The following is a 22,241-nucleotide window of genomic DNA, read 5'->3' on the forward strand; positions in this document are numbered from 1 at the left end:
TGCTTCTGCCACTTCTGTGTGTTCTGCTGGTTAAGTGCTGTCATAAGGTACTGAGTTCCTGAGGAAGCATTCTGGCATCCCATTACAGCTTCACAGGGTCAAGGGCAGGGCATGGGCATCCATTTCTGGCCAGTGCAGGTCTAGCAGGCACAGAATGGATCCAGTAGTTGTGGTGGTGGCGGCTTCCTGATTCTGGATTGCGCTGGGGCAGCACGGCCCAGCTTGGCGAGTTCTGCCATGGCTTTCTGATCCTCCGCCTCCCTCACCCTGACCAAGGAAGCAGCCTCTTGGGTCCCCTGTTCTGTGATGTTGCTCTGGGATCATTCCAGGGAGCCCAGCCTAGTACTCCAACTTCCAACAACAGTGTAAGCACCCAATTCCCTCTATTAAGTCCTTTTACTTATAATAGCTGGGGTTGTTTCTGTTTTCTGTAACTGAATTCAAACTGATAGGGGTACAAAAGCTGGGTCTGTGAGGTTTCATTTCTTCCCCCAAAATCTGGTATAAATGTGGCATTATATTAACATTTAAAAAATCTAGGTAGTTGAGAACATGAATGTTTGTTATTTGTTATGTGTTTGAAATTGTTTTATACTATAAATTGTAAAGATGTTTTGATTATAAAAATTATGTGTATATGCCTAGTTTTAATAGATTGTTGCTTATGCTTTCATATTTTTACCCAAAAGAGTAGTAAAAAATTCTGAAAGTCCTATGTAACAAGATTTAAAATAAAATTATACAGAATCTCAACTATACTATATTTCTAGTTGTGAATGTTTGAGGAAGTTATTTTTATTTTATATTAATATATAGAGAAAAAGTTTCTATAAAATATACCTTCATTTAATGGAGACCCATTTCTGTACCCTTTTTGCATTAAATGCCTTTGTACTCAAAGTTGCTTGGTTGTTATAAAAGACAATTGCTCATTTGATAAAGAAATGTTAAGGCCTTGATAATATTCAAAAACTTTCATATAAAAACAATATCAAAGAATAATAACAGAGTGAACTTTCTGTATTGAGTCTCTTTCAAAAGGTCAGTAAGAGGACAATTTTCTTCATTATGTGAACTTATTTTTCAATAGCCTAAAATGATAAAATAAATCCAAGGAGACCATAGCAAGCTTAAATTGATGTTACAAAAGCAATTACTCAGTACCCTATTTGCAATTCTTCTGTAAACCTAAAATTATTTCAAAATAAAAGTTTTTTGTTTTTAAAAATTACTGTTGCCTCTCCTATTCAACACCAAACATAAAGATGCTTAAATTTTGTTTGTTTTCTTGGAATCTTAGATATTTCTTCTGCAAGAGTGCTTATCTGGCTGTAAAATCAAGATTTAATTCCATTATTTAAATTCCATACAATTTTGTTTCTTAAAAAAAAGGCATCTGTTTGCAAAGAAAATGTGAGGGCTTGTTGGCTTTGGAGTGAAGAGGAAAGGCAGACGTGCTTTATCTGCCATTGTAAATAGATGCGCTTTTTTTCTTTCAATAAACTTTTAGAGCTAATTACTGATTTCTCTATTTCTGAAAAATCTGCTTTAATAGGACTTTCATAGCTCATTCCTTTCTCAAAACAGAATATAGACTTACTGGGAGTGGTATATAAAAGTTGTGCTTGAGCAAAAGCAAACATTTTATCTACTCTCTTTCCCACTTTGTCATATATTAGGAAGCTCCATTTAAATGAGTTTTTCCTGTATATTTTAGATCTATAAATTAAGAGGAACAGAAAACCTGAAGAGTCAAAAGAGAACAATGAAGAGAAATAGGACTAAAGGATTAGACAATTCAAGTCAAGAAAAATTAAAATTGTTTTTCTGGAAGAAGTATTGGAAAGACCTAAAATGGTGTTCAACATGTATGAATGCTTTAATTACAAAAGAAAATAACAGGTTATTTTAAATTTCTATTGAGAACTAATTGAATTTAAAATTTCAAAGTAAAAAATGAGTTTATAAACAGGTGTAGAAACTAAGGCTATAATAAAGAAATTTGCAGTGTTGGAAGTCAGTTATAGTAAAAATAAAAACCTATTTCGTGGGCTAAAAGGCCAGGTGATCGGGAAGTAAAAGAAGAAGGTGTGACTTAGCATCTTGGGAGCCTTTCCTTCAAAAGAATTCTGACCAGTCACCAGTGGCTTTCTGTGGCTGGTGCCTCTTATCAACCAGCTTCCATTTCCTCCCGACCTGAAAAATCTATGTGGGGTGTGCCTCAGTCAGTAATGTGGGTAGCAAAACAACAGAGAGTTCTGATAGATTGTGACTGCATTGGGATCATTCTTTTTCATGTAAAAACTGTCTGAAATGTGGCCCCAACATACTTACTGATACCTCGGGAGGCCTGGGGAGGAGTAGTCTCTTTGTGTAGGCCTCTCCTCTTGGTCCCAGGGGCTGGGATAATTCAGGATGACCTTCTGCACAGGGTGCAGGCCTCTCATGCTGGCTCCAGGTGGAGCCTGCCCAGGTACAGCTGGCTGGATTACCTGCTGGTAGGCTGCTCGAGGGTAGTTGTGGCCATCTGTGGGTGAAGACGGCAAAGAAAACAGGGAAGACTGACTCTAGCTGCTTTGTGTGAAAGGAGCGGTAAGCTCTGTGCAAATTTTTGTCTTGATACCAACTGAGGGTTCCAGATATCATTTACCACCTTCATGATATTTGCCATATTTCTGTACTATTATTTACTTGATAGTTTTCATTAAATTGAGTCATTGCTTTTCTTTTTTTTTTTTCCTAAATAAAAACATCTGTGAAAAACCATCTGTGAAATCAGGAATTTGGTGTTCTAATTGGAAAGCACAAAATTCCACATAGGTCGTTATTTAAATAAGATGCTTAGAATAATCCAAACTGAGCCTATCCCAGCCCCCTGGTTTATAAAGACCAGGAATTGGAGGGCACCTCTAAGAACTGGGAGACAGGACCACAGAGACCCCTAGGGTCTAGGACAAGATATATCTCACAGGCTTTGCTTTTACAGACTTCCTAGGGGCAGGTCAGATACATTCCAAGGGGTCCAGATCACCACTATTTCTACCATAATTCCCCAAGTTTTTAGACTCCAAGGCTAGGAGAAATTTTCTCATGTTAATTACAGAATCGCTACTCTCTCCTTCAGTGAATACACATACACACACACACATTCCACTGCCTCTTAGGAAGAAGTAATGAATGAAAACTTGGCTCATATCTCTGGGAAGTAGCCAATCAGTTGGCAACACCCCCCAACTTTCTTTGTCATCTCTTGGTAAAAGCTACGTGCACTTGGGGGCCGAAACAGTTAGATGAGGGCAAGTCTCACAGCAAAGCCAGGCCTGGCAGTGACTTATAAGAAATAGCAACCTAGGAGAAAGTTGGTCCTAGCCAGGCCCAGGAGCAGCAGGGTCCCAAGGGAGGAAGGGCAACCTGCCTGACGGGTGAGAGAAGAGAAGTGGAGGCCAGAGGAGGGATATGGGGAACCCAGGAAGGGTGGAAGAGGAAGGCTCTGAGGGAATTGTCCAGCTCAAGGGGGCTCAAGTGTGGGAAAAATGAGAGGTTGGTTGCACCTTACGGGTGGGCCCAGCCTATAGAGGGGCTGGAGAGAGCCAGGTGAGAACCCGCAAAATGAGCTATGAGTATCTCCTGGTGATCTGAGCATTGCCACCCTGCCCAAGAACTTGGATGATCCAGGAGGCATAGCTGGTTAGGGCAAGACGGGCCCCTATTGTTTAACAAAATCTTTATTGGTCTTTATTCTTTTTCTGTAACAGTAATAATCAAGCCTGCCTGCTGTGTAGTAGGGTACACGCAGGGATGTAAAGTGAAATGGAACCAGCCAGCGAGCAAGAAAGTAACAGATAAAGCAGGTTGGAACCAAGATGTGGAGGGTGAGAATGTGGATAAGAATTTTACCCTTAGTTTGGGAAGTAGTCAGGAACCACTGAAGTTTCCAGAGGAACATTTAGGGGAATGTGGCCTCAAGGACAGAACAGAAGACAAATAATTTGTGTGCTGACTAGTGTGGCCACCTCCAGGTCCCCACTGTCCGGACTCGGGAAACTTGGCTGAGTGACCCTGAAAATGTGCCCAAGCCGGTCTCCCGACCATGGTCAGATTCACTGGGTTCAATTTATTGTCTGCTTTGACCCATGACACTAGCTGAGTCCTTCCTGCCATGCCTCCTCTGGCAAAAATGACCACACCTCCCTAACCCAGGTTGTCTCCTGGTCCTGACCATGACCCTTGCCCTTCTATTGCTTAGGCCTGGTCAGGATATTAAGGGCTTAAGGAAGGGGAGGAGGATAAAAAGATCTGCCTGGGCCTATCTCAGGCCCCTGGCTAATAAAGACCAGGACTTGCAGGGCATCACTGAGAGTGGGGACACAGAACCACAGAGACCACTATGATCTAGAATAACACATATCACACAGGTTTTATGTTTACAGTCTTCCTGGGTCAGGTCAGATACATTCCAAGGGGTCCAGCTCACCAGATGGAGTTTCAGGGCTCCAGGACTGGTCTCTTCTGCTGCTCTTTTCCCCAGCTAGAACAGGGTAAAAAGTGCCACTGTCATCAGGTCACCAGGCAGGGGCCAGCTGTGAGTCTTGTAGGTGAGTCTTGTATAAGTGGACCATTTGCAAACACAGCTGTAGATAACAACCCTCCAGAGATTTCCCATTGCATTTAAAATCCACCTTGCACCATCAGGTTCCCTGCTCTTACTGATTTCATCTCCTATGACACTCTCACAAGCTCACCAAGCCCCATCCACCCTGTCTGTCTTTCTTTGTCTTTAACACCCCAAACTCTGGGACCCTGAGTCTGCCATCCTCTCTATCCAGAATGTTTTTGCCCTTTATCTTTACAAGTCAACTTCTTGGCATTCAGGGCTCAGCTCAGATATCACTTACTCAAAGAGGTTCACCAGTTGCCTTATCCCATCTCTTTATTTTATTTTCTTTCTAGTGCTTATCATGTTTGTGTAAGTAAGCATGACTCTTACTTGTCAACTTCTTGCCTGCCTTCCATACCAGAATCTAAGCTCTGTGCAAACACGAACTGTGCCTGTTCTCCACCACATCTCCAAGCACAGTGCCAACATCCAGGGGATGCTCAATAAATGAATGAATAGTTACAAAGCCAACTTCACTCACACACACACACACACACACACACGAGAAGCCATGTAGAACTGCACCATCTGCTTGCTAGGTCTTGGCTCTTCTAGGCTACCTGCTTCTCATCTGTTGTCCATTTCAGTGTCTCCTCTGGAAGCAGGAAGAAGAAAGACAAGGTAAAAGAGGAGCAACTTTGCCAGTGGCTTGAAAGTTTTTAATGCTTGGAGTCATTCTTGCTTCCCATATCCATTAATAAGTGGCTAATAATGTTTTATTTGCTTTAGAAGAACTACCAAGCTCTAACCATAGGGTTTGTTTCTTTTCTAGAAAGTGGATGTTAGTGCTGTTAATCAAAAGCCTTTGAATCAAGGTCATATGATTCCCAACAGATTATTTCTCACACAACATGTTTTTGTCTCATGGCAACAAATCATATCATTAAAATCACTAAGGCATGTGGGCTAAGTGTTTGATTAGCTGTAACTTTCATTTCTGAAACGGCCACCTGTGATAAAAACTTACACTGGTTTCTGTGAGCAGATGAAAACAATCCACCTCATGTATTTTTAAAATTAAGGTACTGACAATATAGTTCTCTATGCTGTCCTTTGATTGTTTAAAACAAAGAATATTGAACATTAGAGGGTCAATCAAAACTAAGGTTTCCCTTCTGTAAGTGAACTTGACTGGGTTTTGTCTGGAATTTGGCTGGTTGCGTGGAAAAGTTGTGAAATAAAAACCATGTTTGTCAGGCAAATGAGTATCTTTTCATTGCTCAAGTTTTGAGGGTTTTGTTCCACTATTTTGACCAGAGCTTGCAAGGTTGGACAGGAACTATATATATAAAATAATGGCTAACATTGATTAAGTACTTGTTACATGCCCAGCAGTGTTCTAAGTTCCTTATTCAGGATTATAGAGTTCAATTTTCTGTTTCCCTAAAGAAGTTTAACTTATAAAAAAATCCAAATTCCTTACCATGGCCCTTCCCTCCTTTATCCTCTAGCATATCATTCTCTCCCCACTCACCCTGTTCCAGCCCCACTCACTTGCTTTGGGTACCTTAGCTATGCAAAACTCCTTGCTTCCTGGACCTTCTCATCCTTTAGATTTCAGCTCAAACGTGTCCTCAAAGAGGCCTCCTCTGGTCATCCTGTCTATTAATATCAGTTCTAACACCTGGTTATTTCCTTCAGAACACTTCTACTTTGTTATTTTGTTTGCTGATTTCTGTTTATCTGTAGGCTTATCTCCAGTAGACTATGAACCCCACAAAGACAGGAATATGTGTATTGTATTCATTACTGTACATCCAGTGCCTAGCACAGAACTGAGCAAATATTTGTGGAATAAACTGATAAATGAATGGACAAGGTCTGTTTCCAAATCCCATTGACCTCCTTCCTTTCCTCTGCCCTCCCAGAAGACAAATAAAGAGGGTCTTTCCAAGGCTTGATATCACAAAAGCTCTACTCATGATTAGGGAACACTCCTTTTTGCAGGAAGCAGGGAACAGATTTCTTTTTATTCATTCAACAAAAATTTATTGAACTTCTATTGCTAGGCACTCAAGGAATAAAGATAAATAAAATATAGCTCTCTTGAGTAGCTCAAAATAAACGGAGAGAGAGGAAATTTGTGTGTCTGTGGATGTCTGTTTTGAAACACAAACCTACACTCGTTAGTATGTGAGTAGGAGAGGCGTGCAGGTCAGCAGCCACCTACATGGTAGACTTCAGAATCATTGCCCCAAAATATCTCCCCCAGTGACTTGTTTTTGGTGCCTGAAATTCCATCAGCAGGGTGTATTCTGCAGGAGATGGAGAATAGAAGGTGGTGGGGGATGTGATAGACCAATGATTTGTTAGCACAGTAACTGCTCAATTCCAAGGCAGTGTTAATCACAAAACAAAAATATGAATCTTGCACAATCATAAATGGGTGCCCAGAACTGTATGTTACTTGTCAATCTTATGATCCTCTTGGCCTGGGTACAAATGATCTTCACGTTACTGGGCTTTGACCACTTGGAATTTGTACACCAAATCCTAAATGAGGTTTTCCACTTATCTGTCAAAACATTCAACATTTTTCTTCCTTATTAAGAATGGTATTAAAAGAATTTATGAGACAGAAAATAAAATCTGATTTTCAAGTTGTCAAAAGAACATGATGATACAACACAACTACTCTAGCCAGGAAAACAAAATGGCCAACATGAACTGTTACAGGAAGTCCCACAGCTGTAACCAGCTGTAGCTCCCGAGAGGCAACTCCTTTCTTTATCATCTCTTCCATCTGGCTTGTTTTTTCCTTACTTTGAATTGTACATGCATTCTAGCATACAAATTGTCACTTTTGGGGTCCGTATGAGCAATAGTAGGCCTGTGCCTACAGGCTTATTTTATTCAGTCTCCTTGCTAGAGAAAGCAAGAATTTTACAGTAAACTATGGGCACTTCCGATTTAATACGTTCTGTTTTTCCAATTTATTTGCATCTTGGGTTTTTATTTGATGGCACAGCCATGATCTCCTTTCTGATGACCTTCAGTGGGAAGGATTCTGAGGCAGTATGAGACTGGGGGTTGGGAGAGGAAAAAACAGGCTTTCCTACTTTTTGTTTTCACCTGTTTGGAAAAAAAATTTTTTTAACATGAAAAATGTGACCAGTAACCATTTTTTTGCTTTAACTTGCAAAGGCTAAGGGATGGCATTTGCATGGCAATCATTATTTATTTATATTTTCATTAACGGATGAGGAAGTAATGCTCTTCTAAAACCAAGTAGAACCACGTAGCCGTGGTTTCCAACTGCACAAACATTGCTGAGGTGAACAGCACTTTTGAAGTGGTTTTGTTGGCAATTAAGTGCAGTTATAACCCTAACATGAGACTAAGCATTTGTACACCTGCTTTGAATGCTTAAACTCTTTGCCAGCAAAAGGAATCTGGATGTAGAGGGGCACTCTATGGGGCTGGGCTGCAGGAGCCCTTTAAATAATAATAATAACTAAGGGCTGCTAGTTATTGAGGACTTAGTACAAGCCAGCCACCTTCCTAGTGTCTTTAATATATTATCTCATTTAATCCTCACAGCCACCTTCCTGGGAGACACTGCTGTTGGAGGCCTCATAAATATTCTGGGTTTGCAGTGCCCTGAAGAAAAACCGTAAGCCATGGGCTTCCCTGACAAAAATCACCTGGCCTTGACCCTCTTCCCTGTGATTAGATGCCCCAGGGAGCCAGGGCCAAAGCCTGTGCGGGATGGATTAGGGTGAGCCCACCTGTACACTCTCATTTCCCCTTACTTTTCTTTTTTCTTTTTATCTTTTCCTTATTTTTTAAATTATAAATGTGATGCCTGTTTGCTATAATAAATTTAACAAAAGTATAAAAAGTTAGAAGAAAAATCTCCCTGTCTCTTCCTAATTCTCTGTCCTCCCTCCATGGTCACTATTAATGGTTGGGGTGACCCATCTAGACCTGTTTAATGGAGTTTTTAAACATGCATGGGATCAACACTACATGCTTCTACCTTAATCTTTTTTATGTCAGGATGTGTATTTTATTCTACATAACAGGGGCCTAGAAGTCCATTGTATAAATAAATCACAAATTATTTATAATAATTTATATTTTTATAATTTAATAATTATATATAATTTAATAATTTATAATTATTTACAATAATCTTCCCCCTATGATAGGCATTTTAGTGTTTTTATTCTTATCTAATACAACAATGCTTTAATAAACATCCTTAATCATATATTTTTCTATGTTTGTTTAATGTGTGTATAGATAGATTCCTACAAGTCAGACTGCTGGGCCAAAGAGGACACATTGAAATTGATACTGAAATTGCCTCCTAGAAGATTGTACCAAATTATACTTCTATCAAGAGTAGATGGAGAAGGTGGGGAGGGTGTAGCTCAGTGGCAGGGTACATGCTTAGCATGCAGGAGGTCCTGGGTTCAAATCCCAGTACCTCCATTAAGTAAGTAAATAAATAAACCTAATTACTTCCTCCCCTACAAAAAAAAAAAAGCAAAACAAACAAACAAACAAAATCTAAAAAAAAGAGTAGATGGAGCAGATACAAACTATATTAAATAGATAAACAACAAGCTCCTACTGTATAACACAGGGAACTATATTCAATATATTATAATTACCTATAATGAAAAAGAATATGAAAAGGAGTATATAGATACATATATATGTATAACTGAATCACTTTCCTGTATACCAGAAACTAACACAATATTGTAGATCAACTATACTTCAATTTAAAAAAAGAGTAGATGGGAGTATTCATTTCCCCATTAACCCCACTGACACCAGATGTTGCCTGAGATTTTTTTTATTTTTGCACACCTAATTAGAAAAAATGTATCTTTAAAAATTTTGCATTTGTTAAATTCAGGAATGTTAAGCTTGGTATCATGTGCTTACGGGCTGTTTATATATCTTCTGTGAATTATCCCTTCTGGCCAAGTTCTCTCCTTTCTGCCTTTCATCACCTGGCTTCACTCCCAGGATCGTGGTTCTCCCCTTCCTCTCCCACTTCAATAGAAGGAAATAATATAGAGAGCAAGGGGAGGGGATCTGATGAAAGAGAGCAGGTGTTGGAGACTAAAAGTGTTCCCAGCGGGAGTGTTTGCATTGTAACAGAGCCTGCCCAGAGCAGGCTTACCCCCAAAGACTAGATTGCTAGTGGTGCCATTTCAGGGTTCAACAGGAAAAATATTTTCAAGTGGGAAGATCTTCCTGGGACCCTCAAATTATAATGAGTCAATGCTTTCTCTGTCTGTCATGATGAGGCTTTTCCTGTTGGTGGATAAAGGCAACTTTATCACAGAGCCCTTGACTAAGTATTCATATTTCTACACATTAACCTAAGGAATTAATCAGAAATGCAGGTAAAAACTTATGTACATGATGTTTGTCATACCATTGCTTATTGGACCAGAAATTGGAAGCTATTTAAAATGCCCAACAACAGAGAAGAAAACAATTTGGTGGATCCCTCTGATGAAATAATGTGCAGCATTTTTAAACAATGCTGGAAGAAGTACACTGGATACCATTGGAAAAATTTTAAATTTTGAAGGAAAAAACCCACTAAATATGTCAAACCCCAATAAGGAGTGATATTTGGGTGACAGAAACATGAGTTGGACTCTTGGGTATATTTCAATTTTGAGACTGAACAATTATTACTGTTATGATCAGAAAAATTATCTTTAAATGCAGAAAGTAGAATGTTAAAAAGTAGTTTGTGGTATTATTCCCACAAAATTATTCCCTTTAACCTGGAAATCGTTGAGAAAAACAGTGCAAATCCTGACGTTGCCAAAGTTCAGTTCTCAGTGACTCATACTGAAGGAACTCCACCACCACACCCATCCTATTACAGGGCACTTAGAGCACCAGTGGCAGCCACGCTTCCCAGTCAGCTGACTTTCCAGCATCTAACACCAACACCAGAGTCCCAGCTGTAGGTCCCTTTCTCCCCAAGCCCTGCTGCTTCCCCAGCTGCTGGCCTCACTCCTAACTCACAATCATTCTTGCCTGTTTCTTCCAAGCATCATCTTCTAAGTGAAATTCCTTTATCTCTCTCTCTTTTTTTTAAACTATGAATTACTCTATTGCTCCATTCACTTTAGGAAGATTTATACTGAATGTACATGTACAAATACATAACTTGTGTTTGATTATAGCATTTGTAATTATTTCTATAACATTTTAAAGCTAGAGATCAGGATTTTGTTCAGACTCTTGGTCAGACCATTTGAACTGCTTTTTATACACTGTTCATTTGTTAAGGAAAATATTTCATGTCTCAGCCTGTGTTTCCTCTGTAAAGCCCAATCATTATTTCCCAGTGGCCTCATGGAGACATGACATCAAGAATTGTGATGACCCTTTTATCTCAGTCTAAGACTTCATCACTTTCAGAGATGCTTACTGCACTGATACATATTATTCATTCATTCATTCATTTAGAAATAATTACTGAAAGTCTAGTATATGCTGGACAAATGCTGGGGGATGTGAAACAGCTTGACAAGTTGGGGAGACTGCCAGTCCACAGATGTGGCAAGATCGTAGGGTAGATGTGAATGGCTCAATCTCCAAAAGGCTTTAAGCAACAGAATCACAGGAGTAACTGGATCTTCATGGAATGGCATGAATTCAGAGTCTGAATGACATTCTGGGAACCTTCGATTTTTTTGACAGAGAGCCCCTTTCTGTGACAATCTGAGCTGGGAAAGAAGCATGTAAAGAAGGAAGAACCCAGGTGCCCATGAATTCAAACAAATAAATTTTCTAGAAGTCATTTGGATCATCTCTCTGCCTCTAAGACAAGTTTCACTTAAACTACCCCAGACAGGAATCTGTGTTATAGTTCAAGTTTCCTAGAGAAGTAGGTTCCACCGGGACAGGCTTTGGGCTAAGATAAAACATCCTTCTAAAACCCCTTTCAAATCCAACCACACATGGAAAGCCACCTGGGAATAGAATGCCCTCCCTGCCTTCTGACCTTTCCGTGCTGGTCCAGTGCTGCAAGACATTGACGAGAGATTCCCGTTTAATCAGCAACCCAGCCCAGAATGTCCAGAAGAGGTAAAGCTCACTTACATGGCACCTGGTGATCGGGACCTCCAGGACAATAGTAGTGATAGTTCCACTGAGCATGCGGGGAATGGTTGGGAGGCAGCATCTGTGCACACGCTGGGTATCTCTGACGTTCAAACGGATGGAACTCCCTGGACCTGAGAGGTCTGGGGAGGTCCTGGGGGTAACACACGGAGGTGAGGGGCAGGGGTCTCTCCAGCTGCCGGATGCCCAGGACATCCTGGGGCTGGGAATCGTACCCCGTGTCTATCGTAGGCAGATCTGGGGCTGCTCGGTTTCTGTGGTGCTGGGGCTGTTGCACCGTCTCTTGGCTACCGCCCGGGGGGTTTGTGGAGGCATTAGGTAAACTTTGGTCTGATTTGTCTGAGTCATGACCAGTGTCAGGAGAAGCTGCCGAAAGCTGAGACCCCAGCCATTGATTATGTTTTTCCATAAGTGAAAACTGATGCTCCGGCGGGAGGGCTCCATCCACAGACTCAGGCTTAGGCTCACTGGCTGCAGAGGACCCTGAAGGAAAATCTTTGCCCGGGTCTGGGTGTCTCCTCCAGAAGCTGTCTTCACTCTCCTCCAGGACTTTAGTGCGCAGGCAGGTGACCTGCTGGGACACAGGCCACTGGTGATTTGAAAGTTTCAGGGGCAGGTGAGCCTGAGAAAAGTCTCCTGAGGAATAGTGAGAGGTTTGGGGTGCAGACGAGCTGTTGGGGGCCATGTTCCTTATATCTGGAGCAGGTGGTTCTGACTGCCCCTCCAGGGAATACTCTGAGACTGGTTTCAGCAACTGACTTGGGTACGGTTCTGATTCATCAACCTCCACAGGAATGCTTCGGTTCATTCTAGTTTCTGGAACAACAGAAAAAAGTGCCGGCCTCAGAGGACAGATCATTTCTTGGAGTCCCCCATTTTATGACCTTAAGGAACCTCGTTCAAGATGTGGTTTAAATTAACTATACTGTGGTACCAATGTGCTAGCAGAGCCCTGACCACATAAAACTGTTCACTTAACCTCCAGGCAAAGGCATTATGCTGATTAAGATATTTTTTATCCAGAAGGCAACTCAAAGAATGTGACTGAACCATCAGGAGGCAGAAGTTGTACACCAGCGAGGGAAAGACACAGATGAAAATCAACAGCCGAGTCTGAAGAAAAGAGAAATGATCAGAACAGGGGTTGCTTCATGTGTGTTTGGAATCCACAATGAAATAAATCTCAGTAATGGATGTCAGTGATCTCCAAAATATGCAGTTAACTGATTGAAGGAAAAAAAAAAAAGCAAGGTGCAGACCAATGTGTATACAATGCTGCTATTTTGTGTGAAAAAATAAGGAAAGGGGAATGTGTGAATGTGTGTGTGTGCACATCTGCTTGTACACATATAAAATGAATGCGGAGAACACACAAGACATTTGTATATTGGTTGCCTTTGAGGATGGAACTAAACTGAGGGAGCGGAGTGGGGAGGAGATTTTTCACCTTTTGAACTTTTAAACTTTTGCTCTGTGTGATTATTGCCTAATTAAAACAAGAATTAAAAAAAAACCAAAAAAAACAAAAAAAAAGAAGCCTGAGTTTAAAAAGCACTGGAAAAAAGGTCACAATGACATTTTCTACTTAACAACTTTAGGTTATTTGGAGGACTTAATTCCCTCTTGCACTGCGCCTGCAGTGAAGGTAGCCCTGACCATCTGGCTTGTGATGGAGCAGCTGAACAGGCAAGGCTTGCTAAACTAGCCTTTAGCCCACGGTCCAGGTAATATTGGTTTTATCTGTAAAATTAGAACTCTTAATCAACATAACAGAATGAGAAAGAAAATTAGCCTCCCCTTATCAGCAGACTGGTTGAGATGATGCCCCAGGATGCTCAGGCTCCAGGGGAAGGAGGGAGGCCAGTGGAAAAGATGGCCCGGGAGTGACAGGAGGCCTGCAGAAAGCTCTAGAGCAGGTGTGGTGGAGCCAGGGGGTGAGTGAAAAGGAAAAAAATCTCAGCAGCCTGTTCCGTGCAGGCCTCATACACAGCACACCTCAAATACCACACAGAGAGAAGGGGTGGTGCTGGGGATGGCAGATTTTTTAAGTAATTTATTTGTTTACTTACTTATTTTTAATAGAGATACTGGGGATTGAACCCAGGACTTCATGCATACTAAGCATCTGCCCTACCACTGAACTATACCCTCACCTCTGGATTTTAAAATTCCTGTTTTGGATGCATGTTGAATTCCAACCACAAACATTCACGGAGGGCTTATGGTGCCCAAAGGCACGGTGTCCATCAACGTTTGTTCTAAGACACGTTCTGAAAAATATGAATTCCCTTTCTTTTGAGCCTGGCACCCAACCCAATGGCAATATGACAGTGTACATTTAAAAATGCTGCCCCTCAGAGCAGAGGTGGGACTGGTGGTTTCCCACCAAATTTGTCTTCTGGGTCTATAGAAAGAGACCTCAATTTGCCTCGCACTCTCTGCCTAATGAATGCCCTCTAACACTTCTCTGATGCTCACTTGGTATCAGACTTCGCCATCTGCTGCAAACCACCTTTGTACCATTTTCAGACACAACAGAAAACCCCCTCAGCCTCCAAGTCCCTGCCGCCCCCCACCCCACCTTGCCTCGGTCGTGGCTGGCTTTCTAGGCCACTGTCTAGGCTGGGGGCGCTTCCTGCCTCTTGGCTCTGCAGAGAAAGGACCTCATCACCTAAATTCATTAGGCCCAATAAAAATGAACGGGAACCTACCCAAAACACACATATTTCAACTACTGATTATTTAAAAATGCTCACCATTGTTTTCCTTTCTTTCTTACAATTTTTCTACAGCAATGAAACTGAATATGCTGTACAACATGCCCTTCAGCTAGTCAGGAAACTAAAGTGTTTTCTGAAGGGCTGGCTGAGTGTTGTGTAATCTCCTATGAGCATCTGTGGGCCCACAGCTGAATGGGGGGACTCAAGGGGGAAAGGCATCCAGCGAGCAGCCAGCAAGAGGACTAAACGCTGTCAGCTATTTCTTGGTATGCAATTCATTTTCATTTTCCACACTTCAGGTGCAATTGTTTATATTCTCCCTGGGTCTTCAAAAGTGAATACCTTAGAAGTGCTTCCCTAAAAAAAATAAAATTTAATATAAAACACTGCAAATTCTCTTTTAGCTGAGGAGCCCTCAAGGGTTTGGAGGAAGTTCATAAAAAGGGCGACAAGTGTGGTCCTCTCCAAAGGGCGGTCACACAACTGGAAATCTGAGGTCCATTCCATGGTAGGGATTCCAGAGTAAAAGCTGGTCTGAAAAGGAACAAATGGCCCCTTAGATGATAGTGAATAAACCTGGCATGGCAATGAGCAGCCTTTCAGGAAAGCTACGAGATTAATAATCTTTAAAAAATAAAAAGGACCCTGATGTTTTCAACGTGTCACTAGGAAATAATGCAAACAGCAAATAATTACTGAACCCTACTACGTGTCCAGCTCTCTGATGTGTGTCCGCCCACTTCTGAGACACAAGCTCAATTCAAAGACTTTCACATCAATCGGTAATACTTACAAGGGATACAAAATTCAAGTGGTACAAGAGGGTATACAGTGAAAGGTAACCAAAATTATTTCTAAAGACATATAAAACATTATTCCTACCTTCAAGTTCTTATGATTCAGCTCAAGAGAGAAAACGAATACAGGAAATCACAGACCCTACCTCAGGCCCTTTGCACTTGCTGTTCTTTCTTGGAACACTCTTCCTCCACATGTCTGCCTGGCTTGCTCCCTTTCTTTTTCAGGTCTTTACTCAACTATCACTTTCTCAATAAGGTCACCTTCCCTGTGACCCTCTAAAATTTGTACACATTCCTCTCACTTCCTGTCTCCCTTCCCTGCTTTACCATTCTCGTTAGCAGTTACCACCATTGTATATACTAAAAATGTGTGTTATAAATACAAATATCTAATATATTCCTGTTTGTTTACTGTGTCCTTCCCACAGGATGTAAACTTCACAATGGACTGATTTTTTTTACTCTTCTGTTCACAGCTATATTCTCAGCACCTAGAACTGTACCTGGTACATAGTAGATGCTCAATAAATATTTGTTGAATGAATAAATGATTGATGTCTGTTTTGTAGAGGGGCCAGATCTGTGTAGCTGGAAGGATCACTGACAGTGAGAATGTCAGGTCCACAAGGAGCGTCAGGGAGGATTTGGTGGGCCAAGTCCTCAGAGTTTTTAAAATTATACCTCATGGGTACCCTTCCTCTCTTTCTTCCTCTCAAATATTTATTAAGTGTCTGGCCTGGGTCATGTCTAAAGAGGTCCCCCACCATGTTAGGGCTGACCTCAACCCTCCGTTGCAGAATAAAGGTTAGGCTCCCACCCAGCGTGGCGGGACATCTACTCTTCCACTCCAGACAAGCAGGCAGCTGATCTCCTCATGTGTCCTCAGAGCTCCGCCAAGAATGGTAGAGGGTGGGGCAGGCCTGCAGCCACCACGAGGGCCCCTCCTGGCCTTAGACTCCCCCGCCAGAACTGACAGAACAGCCCTGCCAGTCTCCTGAGGGTGTCACAGAGAACAATTACACACTAGTGCCACGTCAGAGAGCCACAGGCAGATTAGTGGGCGGAGTCAGAAATGCCAGTTTTATTTTTTGGTCTTTTAGGTCAATATTGGAAAAAAAATACTACACATTAAAAAAATTAACTTAATATCTCACCACTCCTAACCATTTCCATTTTTCCCTGTTTTATTCCAGGCCTTTTCCATATGGTGTCCAGGTGGCTGTCATCCTGGCACGGCCTGTGCTCCCGTCCCTCACAGAGGGCAGCACTTGGATTTAAGTGGAAAAGCCCTGTTTTCTAGTCATGACCTACAGGAGAAGTCTCAGGCCCTTGAAGGGGACAGAAGATCTGCCAGCCAGACCCAGGTGAGCCCTAGTGCTGGCGGTGCCCTGGACAGTCTCAGCTCAGCAGCATGAATGCTGAGCCCCGGATGCCAGGGAGAGGCCGAAGCCTGTCGGGCCGGGAGGACAATGGCCACGTCTATCTTATTACAGCAAATTCCTAGGGGAAGGAGAGGCTGGCTGGTGAGGGACCCCAGGAGAGTTTCTGGCTCAGAAGTGCTCTCTGAGGCTCACAGAAAAGATACCCAGGCCCCACACCTAGAGTTTCCGAGGCGGGGCCAGGGTTCCTGTGTACAGGTAAACAGGTTCCCTCATGCTTTGCCAAGGGGAGTGGAATCTGTGCCATTTGGCCATAACTATCAGAATTTTAAAATCTTACGTCCTTTGACCTAGTAATTTCACTTCCAAGAATTTCCTCTACAGAAATACGCACAGATTGTGTGATTAATAAAGAGGCTACAAAGACAGGCAACGTGGCAGGGTCTGCAACAGCAAAGACTAGCAAACACCTGCATGTCCAAAAAGGTTCTGCTTTGTAAACCTGGGGTCCAGCCCTGCAACGAATACCCTGCATCTTTTGGAAGAGACTGAGGAAGTGCTGTGAGAACTGATATGGAACTATCTCTAAGATTTACTGTGAAGTTAAAAAATGGAAAGAGCAGGACAGCGCACAGAACACGCTACCCTTTGTGCAATCTAAGACTGTGTGTGCTCACGCCATCCCATGAGAGAGCTGGGACAGAGGTTGCCTCTGGGAAGCTAAGCCTGGCGAACAGGGGCAGGAGGGAAACTTGCTTTTCAGAGCATTTTTTACCTATTATATTTTATTTTTTTGCTGGGGTAGGTAATTAGGTTTACTTATTTACTTATTTTGTTGATGGAGGTACTGGGGATTGAATCCAGGACGTTGTGCATGCTAGGCATGCACTCTACCACTGAGCTATACCCTCCCCGCTGCCTCTTACATTTTGTACCGAGTACTTCTATGTCTAGTTAAAAGATAAAAAAGGAAAAGGAAAAGCTCCGCTAGTGATTCTGATGTTCATAGAGATTAAGAACCAATGTGAGGGAAGCCCTGCTGAGACCACCTGGGAGAGAGTGGACTGGCCCTTCAAATACCAAAGACCACTCAGCAGAGGATGGAGGCCTTTGTCCACGTGGGGCGCGGGTGGGTCGAGGTGGGCATGAGCTAGGAGTGAGGGCCAGACGCAGGGCCGCACAACCAGGTGCAGCAGGCGGGCACGTGAGCCTGGTTCTCACTCTGACCCGACCCAAGACACAACAGTTTCCCTCCTCTGAACTGTCGCCTCCCTGCAGACTGTGAGCTGTGGTTCTAGCTCTTGGACTCTGACCAGCCCCTTTCTTCAAATCTCTCTCAGTTTTTCTGTCCCAGGCTCTCTCTTTGGCTTCCTTTCTGCCTCCTCAGGCCTGAGGCCTTCCTCTTTGCTTCCTTTCCCAAGTTGCCTGGTTCTGCTGTAAGACCTCAAACGGACATTCCACAGTTCTGCCCTCCCGCATGACAATGCTCCTTGGTATCCCCCTCTCAGAATTTCCCATTCATTCTCTCTCTCTCTCTCTTTTGCTGCCTCCAAGTCTTTGCTCATGTCTGTTCCCAGCAACCTTTCTCTCCTCCAGCACCTCTCACACACCCTGCCTTACAGGACTAGGTTCTCCAAACAGAGCCTGCTAGCCATCACAGCATCACCTTTCTGATTTCATAGTTCCTTTCCTTCCATGATGCCCACTTCTTTTTCTGCAGGTCCTATTAGACCTCGCCCTGGCCTGCACAGGACACAAGTCTCTCTTAGGGCACATATTAACACATCAGATGTCCGTGTTCACAGCTAACCGTGGTTTTAGCTGCCCAAGTGGGCTTACCCTGAATTAATACATATTTCTAGAATGTGGAAAGGACGCCGGACTTAAATGTATAGGCTCTAGATTCAAACTTCCTATGTTTAAATTATTTTTCTGACAGTTGCATGATTAGACGTATCACCTTGAGAAAATTACTTGACTTCTTTGGACCTTGTTTTTCTCATCTGTAAAATGGGGAAAATAACACTTACCTCATAGAGCATAAAAGAAGATGTAAATAAAGTGTTGACTGTAGGGCTTAGCTCTCAAAATACAAAGGATTTTTTGTTATTATTTTTACAACGGCAAGAGATTTGGCTTTGGAACTGTTTTTCTAGACCATGTTCACTGTTTCATACCTGGATGCTAAAACTACTATATGAACCTAATATATGGAGACCATATCTTTTTAACCAACATGTATATTTCCAGCAGATTCCATACACATCATCCCATTTGGTCCCCCAAACAAGCTGGGTCACGGGCAGGGTACGTGGGATCACTCCACCACTTCTGTTGTACATCTTAGGCACATTGAGTCGCTTTCCAAAGTCACAGCCAAATCTAACCTATAGATCTCCTAACTCTTTCCATTAAATCACATGGATTAGGCAAACTTTTTCTGTAAAGAACCAGATAATTCACACTTGGTAGACCACATATTGCCACTGTCTCATCCTCTGCTTTTCAGTTAATTTGTCTGTTTTTAAACAACCCTTTAAAAACATGAATTCTTAGCAAGAAGCAAGTGCAGAAACAGACCATAGGCCACCTTTGGCCCAAGGGTTGTAGTTTATCAACCTCTGACTTAGATTATGCCGATAAATCAATATAAACCTTCCAAAATGGATATACTTAAGAAACCTTACCCTTTGTTAGCAATAATTGTTATTAATTTTTTGAACAATTATGTCAAATATTGTTCCCAGGGTTTTATGTGCATTAACTCATCCTTGCAGTCACCCTATTTGTAGGTACTGTTGTCAGCCCCAATTTACGAATGGGGAAACTGAACACAGGGAGGTTAAGTAACTTTCCCAAGGTCACAGGGCCAGCAAGCAGCATAGCTGGGGTTCAAATCCAAGTAGTTCGGCACCAGAGCCTGTGCCCTGAACCATGTGTACCTCGGCTGGGAGCATTGACTTGTACAGCGACTTGGGGGGAGGAGAGGGGGGATGGGGTCGCTGAGTAACTCCTAGAAGCTTCTGGAATAAACAGGTTTCGGAACCATTCACCTTGAAGCTAAGGAGGCGTGGCCACATGCCACCTGCATTTCATAAAGAATGGCCAGGCTGGAAACCTGTGATGGCTTTTCTTCATGCCACTACAATAGAGGATATGGATGAGACCGCAGAGGCATCTTGATTTGAGAAAAGCACTTGATTGGATCTCATTAAATTTTAATCATAAACTGAATTCAAAATAAATTGAAAACTTGTTGACAGAGCACAAACAAAGGGTGATGATGAATGGTGATGCATCTGGAGACGGGTAGATTCCAGGGGACGCCTCTGAGGCAAGGACGGATGGGATTTAATGAAGGTGTTATGTCCCTGGAAGAAGACAAATAGCATAGCAAGAAACAGAGGACGGGCAGGAGTGAGCAGCCTGAGTAATTAATAAACCACATTACCAGCTCCTAAATGATCAAAGCTTGCTCTTACCAACTGCTTGGATTTTTTTAAAGCAATCTTTGGGTCGACAATAGGGTTGAAGAGTTCTAGAGACACACAGCATGATCGTTTCAGGTGGACATAGTAAATATATAAATTTACAGCTAGGAAGATCCTCAGATTCAATTTGGATCAGATACTTGCAATTACAGATTCTCAAGGTCTTACTTCACTGCCTAGGGAGAAATTTTTAAAATAAGTGTCTAATAGTCCTGGATTTTAAAAAAATCTTTAAACTCATTAAAGTTCTTGTTTACTGCCCAAATGCATGCAAAATTTCCCAATCTCAGTTTGCTTAGTGGTAGTTGGTTTTGAGTGAAATGTGTGGCTTAGGTTCAAATTCCAGTGACTAAATATTTCCAAGTTTACTTGCAGAATTTCCCAGACACAGAAGTTCTTCCATTTGGTTTGCCAGAGGATTGGAAGCAGTGGTGAGCCCTAGAGACAAGGGAACATTTACTGGCCCTTGTTCATACCCTGCAAAGTACAGCTCACAGCAGGCTGAAGGCAGTGCAGCGTGACCTGACCTGATTTGCAGAAGTTCGTTCTGGAAACTCCTCTGAGCTGCTCAACTAGATGATGGACTAACGGGAGCGGACTGACTCCACCACGTGGGAAGTCGGTAAAAAAACATTTAGGGAGCAACCTCAAACCAGCCCCTAGGTTCTTTTGTCTGTTTGTTTTGTTTCAGATAAGGTTTCTATAAGCTCACATTTGTGATTCTTAATTCATTCCAGACCCCAGAGTGAAGGAGAAGGGGCAGAAAGAAAAAGTCAGGAGAGGAAGAAGAAGGGATAGAAAGGAGGGAAGGAAAATGGAAAAGGAGAGAGGCAAGGAAAGTGGGAAACCTTGAAAGAAAATTTAAAAAATGTGTCCTTTATTGGCGTAGGAGGGAGGCTTACTTAAACTGTGATTGTCACGTATTGCTGGATCGGAGAAGGGGCACCGGGCAAGAAAGAGGAAGAACAAATATAGACAAAAGGCAAGAGTGTTAAAGGTGAGCTGGCGAGCTGGGAAGTCTGGGAAGGCAGCTCGGAAGAGAAAGAGAGATCCGAGGTGGGAGGGAGACCTGGGGACCCTGCCGAGGAGAGGAAGAAGGAAAAACACTGGAACCAAGCGTGCAGGAACACAGAGAGGTAGGGAAGAGCCAAGCTTCCCTCCTGGCTGAGGGAGCTGCGAAGACCCCAGCCAGCCTGGGTCTTCAGGGTGGAAGGACGGCGGTCACGCGGGCGGTGGGGGTGGTGGCTCCAGGCAATCCCAATAGCTGGGTTTCAGCTGCCTTCTCAGGGAACTCTGCCAAGCGGGCACAGCTCTGTGGGTCACGAGGGGGATGAGAGCCCACCTTCCTCCCTCAGCCACTTTAAAAGCTTCAGTCTCTGGGAAGGCCTGTGTACACATCTGTGCTCACATACACACGTACACACACACTGACACAGAGGCACAGAACAAATGAGCTGAGCGCTCAGGCATCCATGCACACGTGGGAGAGTAGGAGGTATGTCGGGCACTAGGTGTAAAGAATGTGAACATCGGAGGGAGAAGGACAGCCTGGGTTTCTTGAGCTAAAAATATCTTGGTGACAATACACTAGGAAGAAACAGGAGAGGCCCAGGGTGGGGGAGGAGCGGGGAGAGCTTCTTGATTCTAATCCTCAGATGCTTTCTCACGGAGGGATGGCAGGATTGTTTTGATAAGGAAATGTGATCAAACATTAGGGGTCATTTCGTTGGATATGAAAGGAATTTAAAGTTTAATGTGCTGCATCTGTGCTCTTTTTTTTTTCCTGCAGCAGTTGCCTGCAATTCATGTGTGTTTTTAAGGGCTAAATCTAAAATTGCCTGTAGCAGAAAAATGATTCAAATTTAGGATATTTCCGAGATTTCAGTTCTTCAAGACATAGATTTAATTTAGACAAACCACCCGCATAATCGATCTTTCCAAGTGCCTTTCAAAGAATTCCTGCAAATGTAACTGCCTTCTCCTCTTCTTATTTCCAGAGCATTTGCAAGTCATTAACTCCTTAATCCTGAGAGAAGCAGGTTTACATATGTTCCATCTTTGCACCCTCCAAAGGTGAGCATCCT

The 22,241-nt window shown here is 42.6% G+C and overlaps 1 protein-coding gene across 4 annotated transcripts in view; it reads right to left on the reverse strand.

Moving 5' to 3' along the window:
• Positions 1-22,241, reverse strand: part of TRAF3IP2 (TRAF3 interacting protein 2) — a 39,617-nt gene that overhangs the window by 14,811 nt on the left and 2,565 nt on the right. For 2 of the 4 annotated variants that reach the window (XM_072965743.1, XM_072965744.1), the window contains exons 2-3: positions 11,747-12,583; positions 2,335-2,527 (exon numbers count right to left, since the gene is read on the reverse strand). In XM_072965743.1, the coding sequence (XP_072821844.1) occupies positions 2,335-2,527; positions 11,747-12,575 (1,022 nt within the window). In that variant the 5' untranslated portion in view covers positions 12,576-12,583. The remainder of the gene's footprint in view (positions 1-2,334; positions 2,528-11,746; positions 12,584-22,241) is intronic. The other 2 variants (XM_072965746.1, XM_072965747.1) reach the window with 2 other exon arrangements.

The sequence above is a fragment of the Vicugna pacos genome, chromosome 8 (assembly GCF_048564905.1).
Source record: "Vicugna pacos chromosome 8, VicPac4, whole genome shotgun sequence".
Lineage (NCBI taxonomy): Eukaryota > Metazoa > Chordata > Mammalia > Artiodactyla > Camelidae > Vicugna > Vicugna pacos.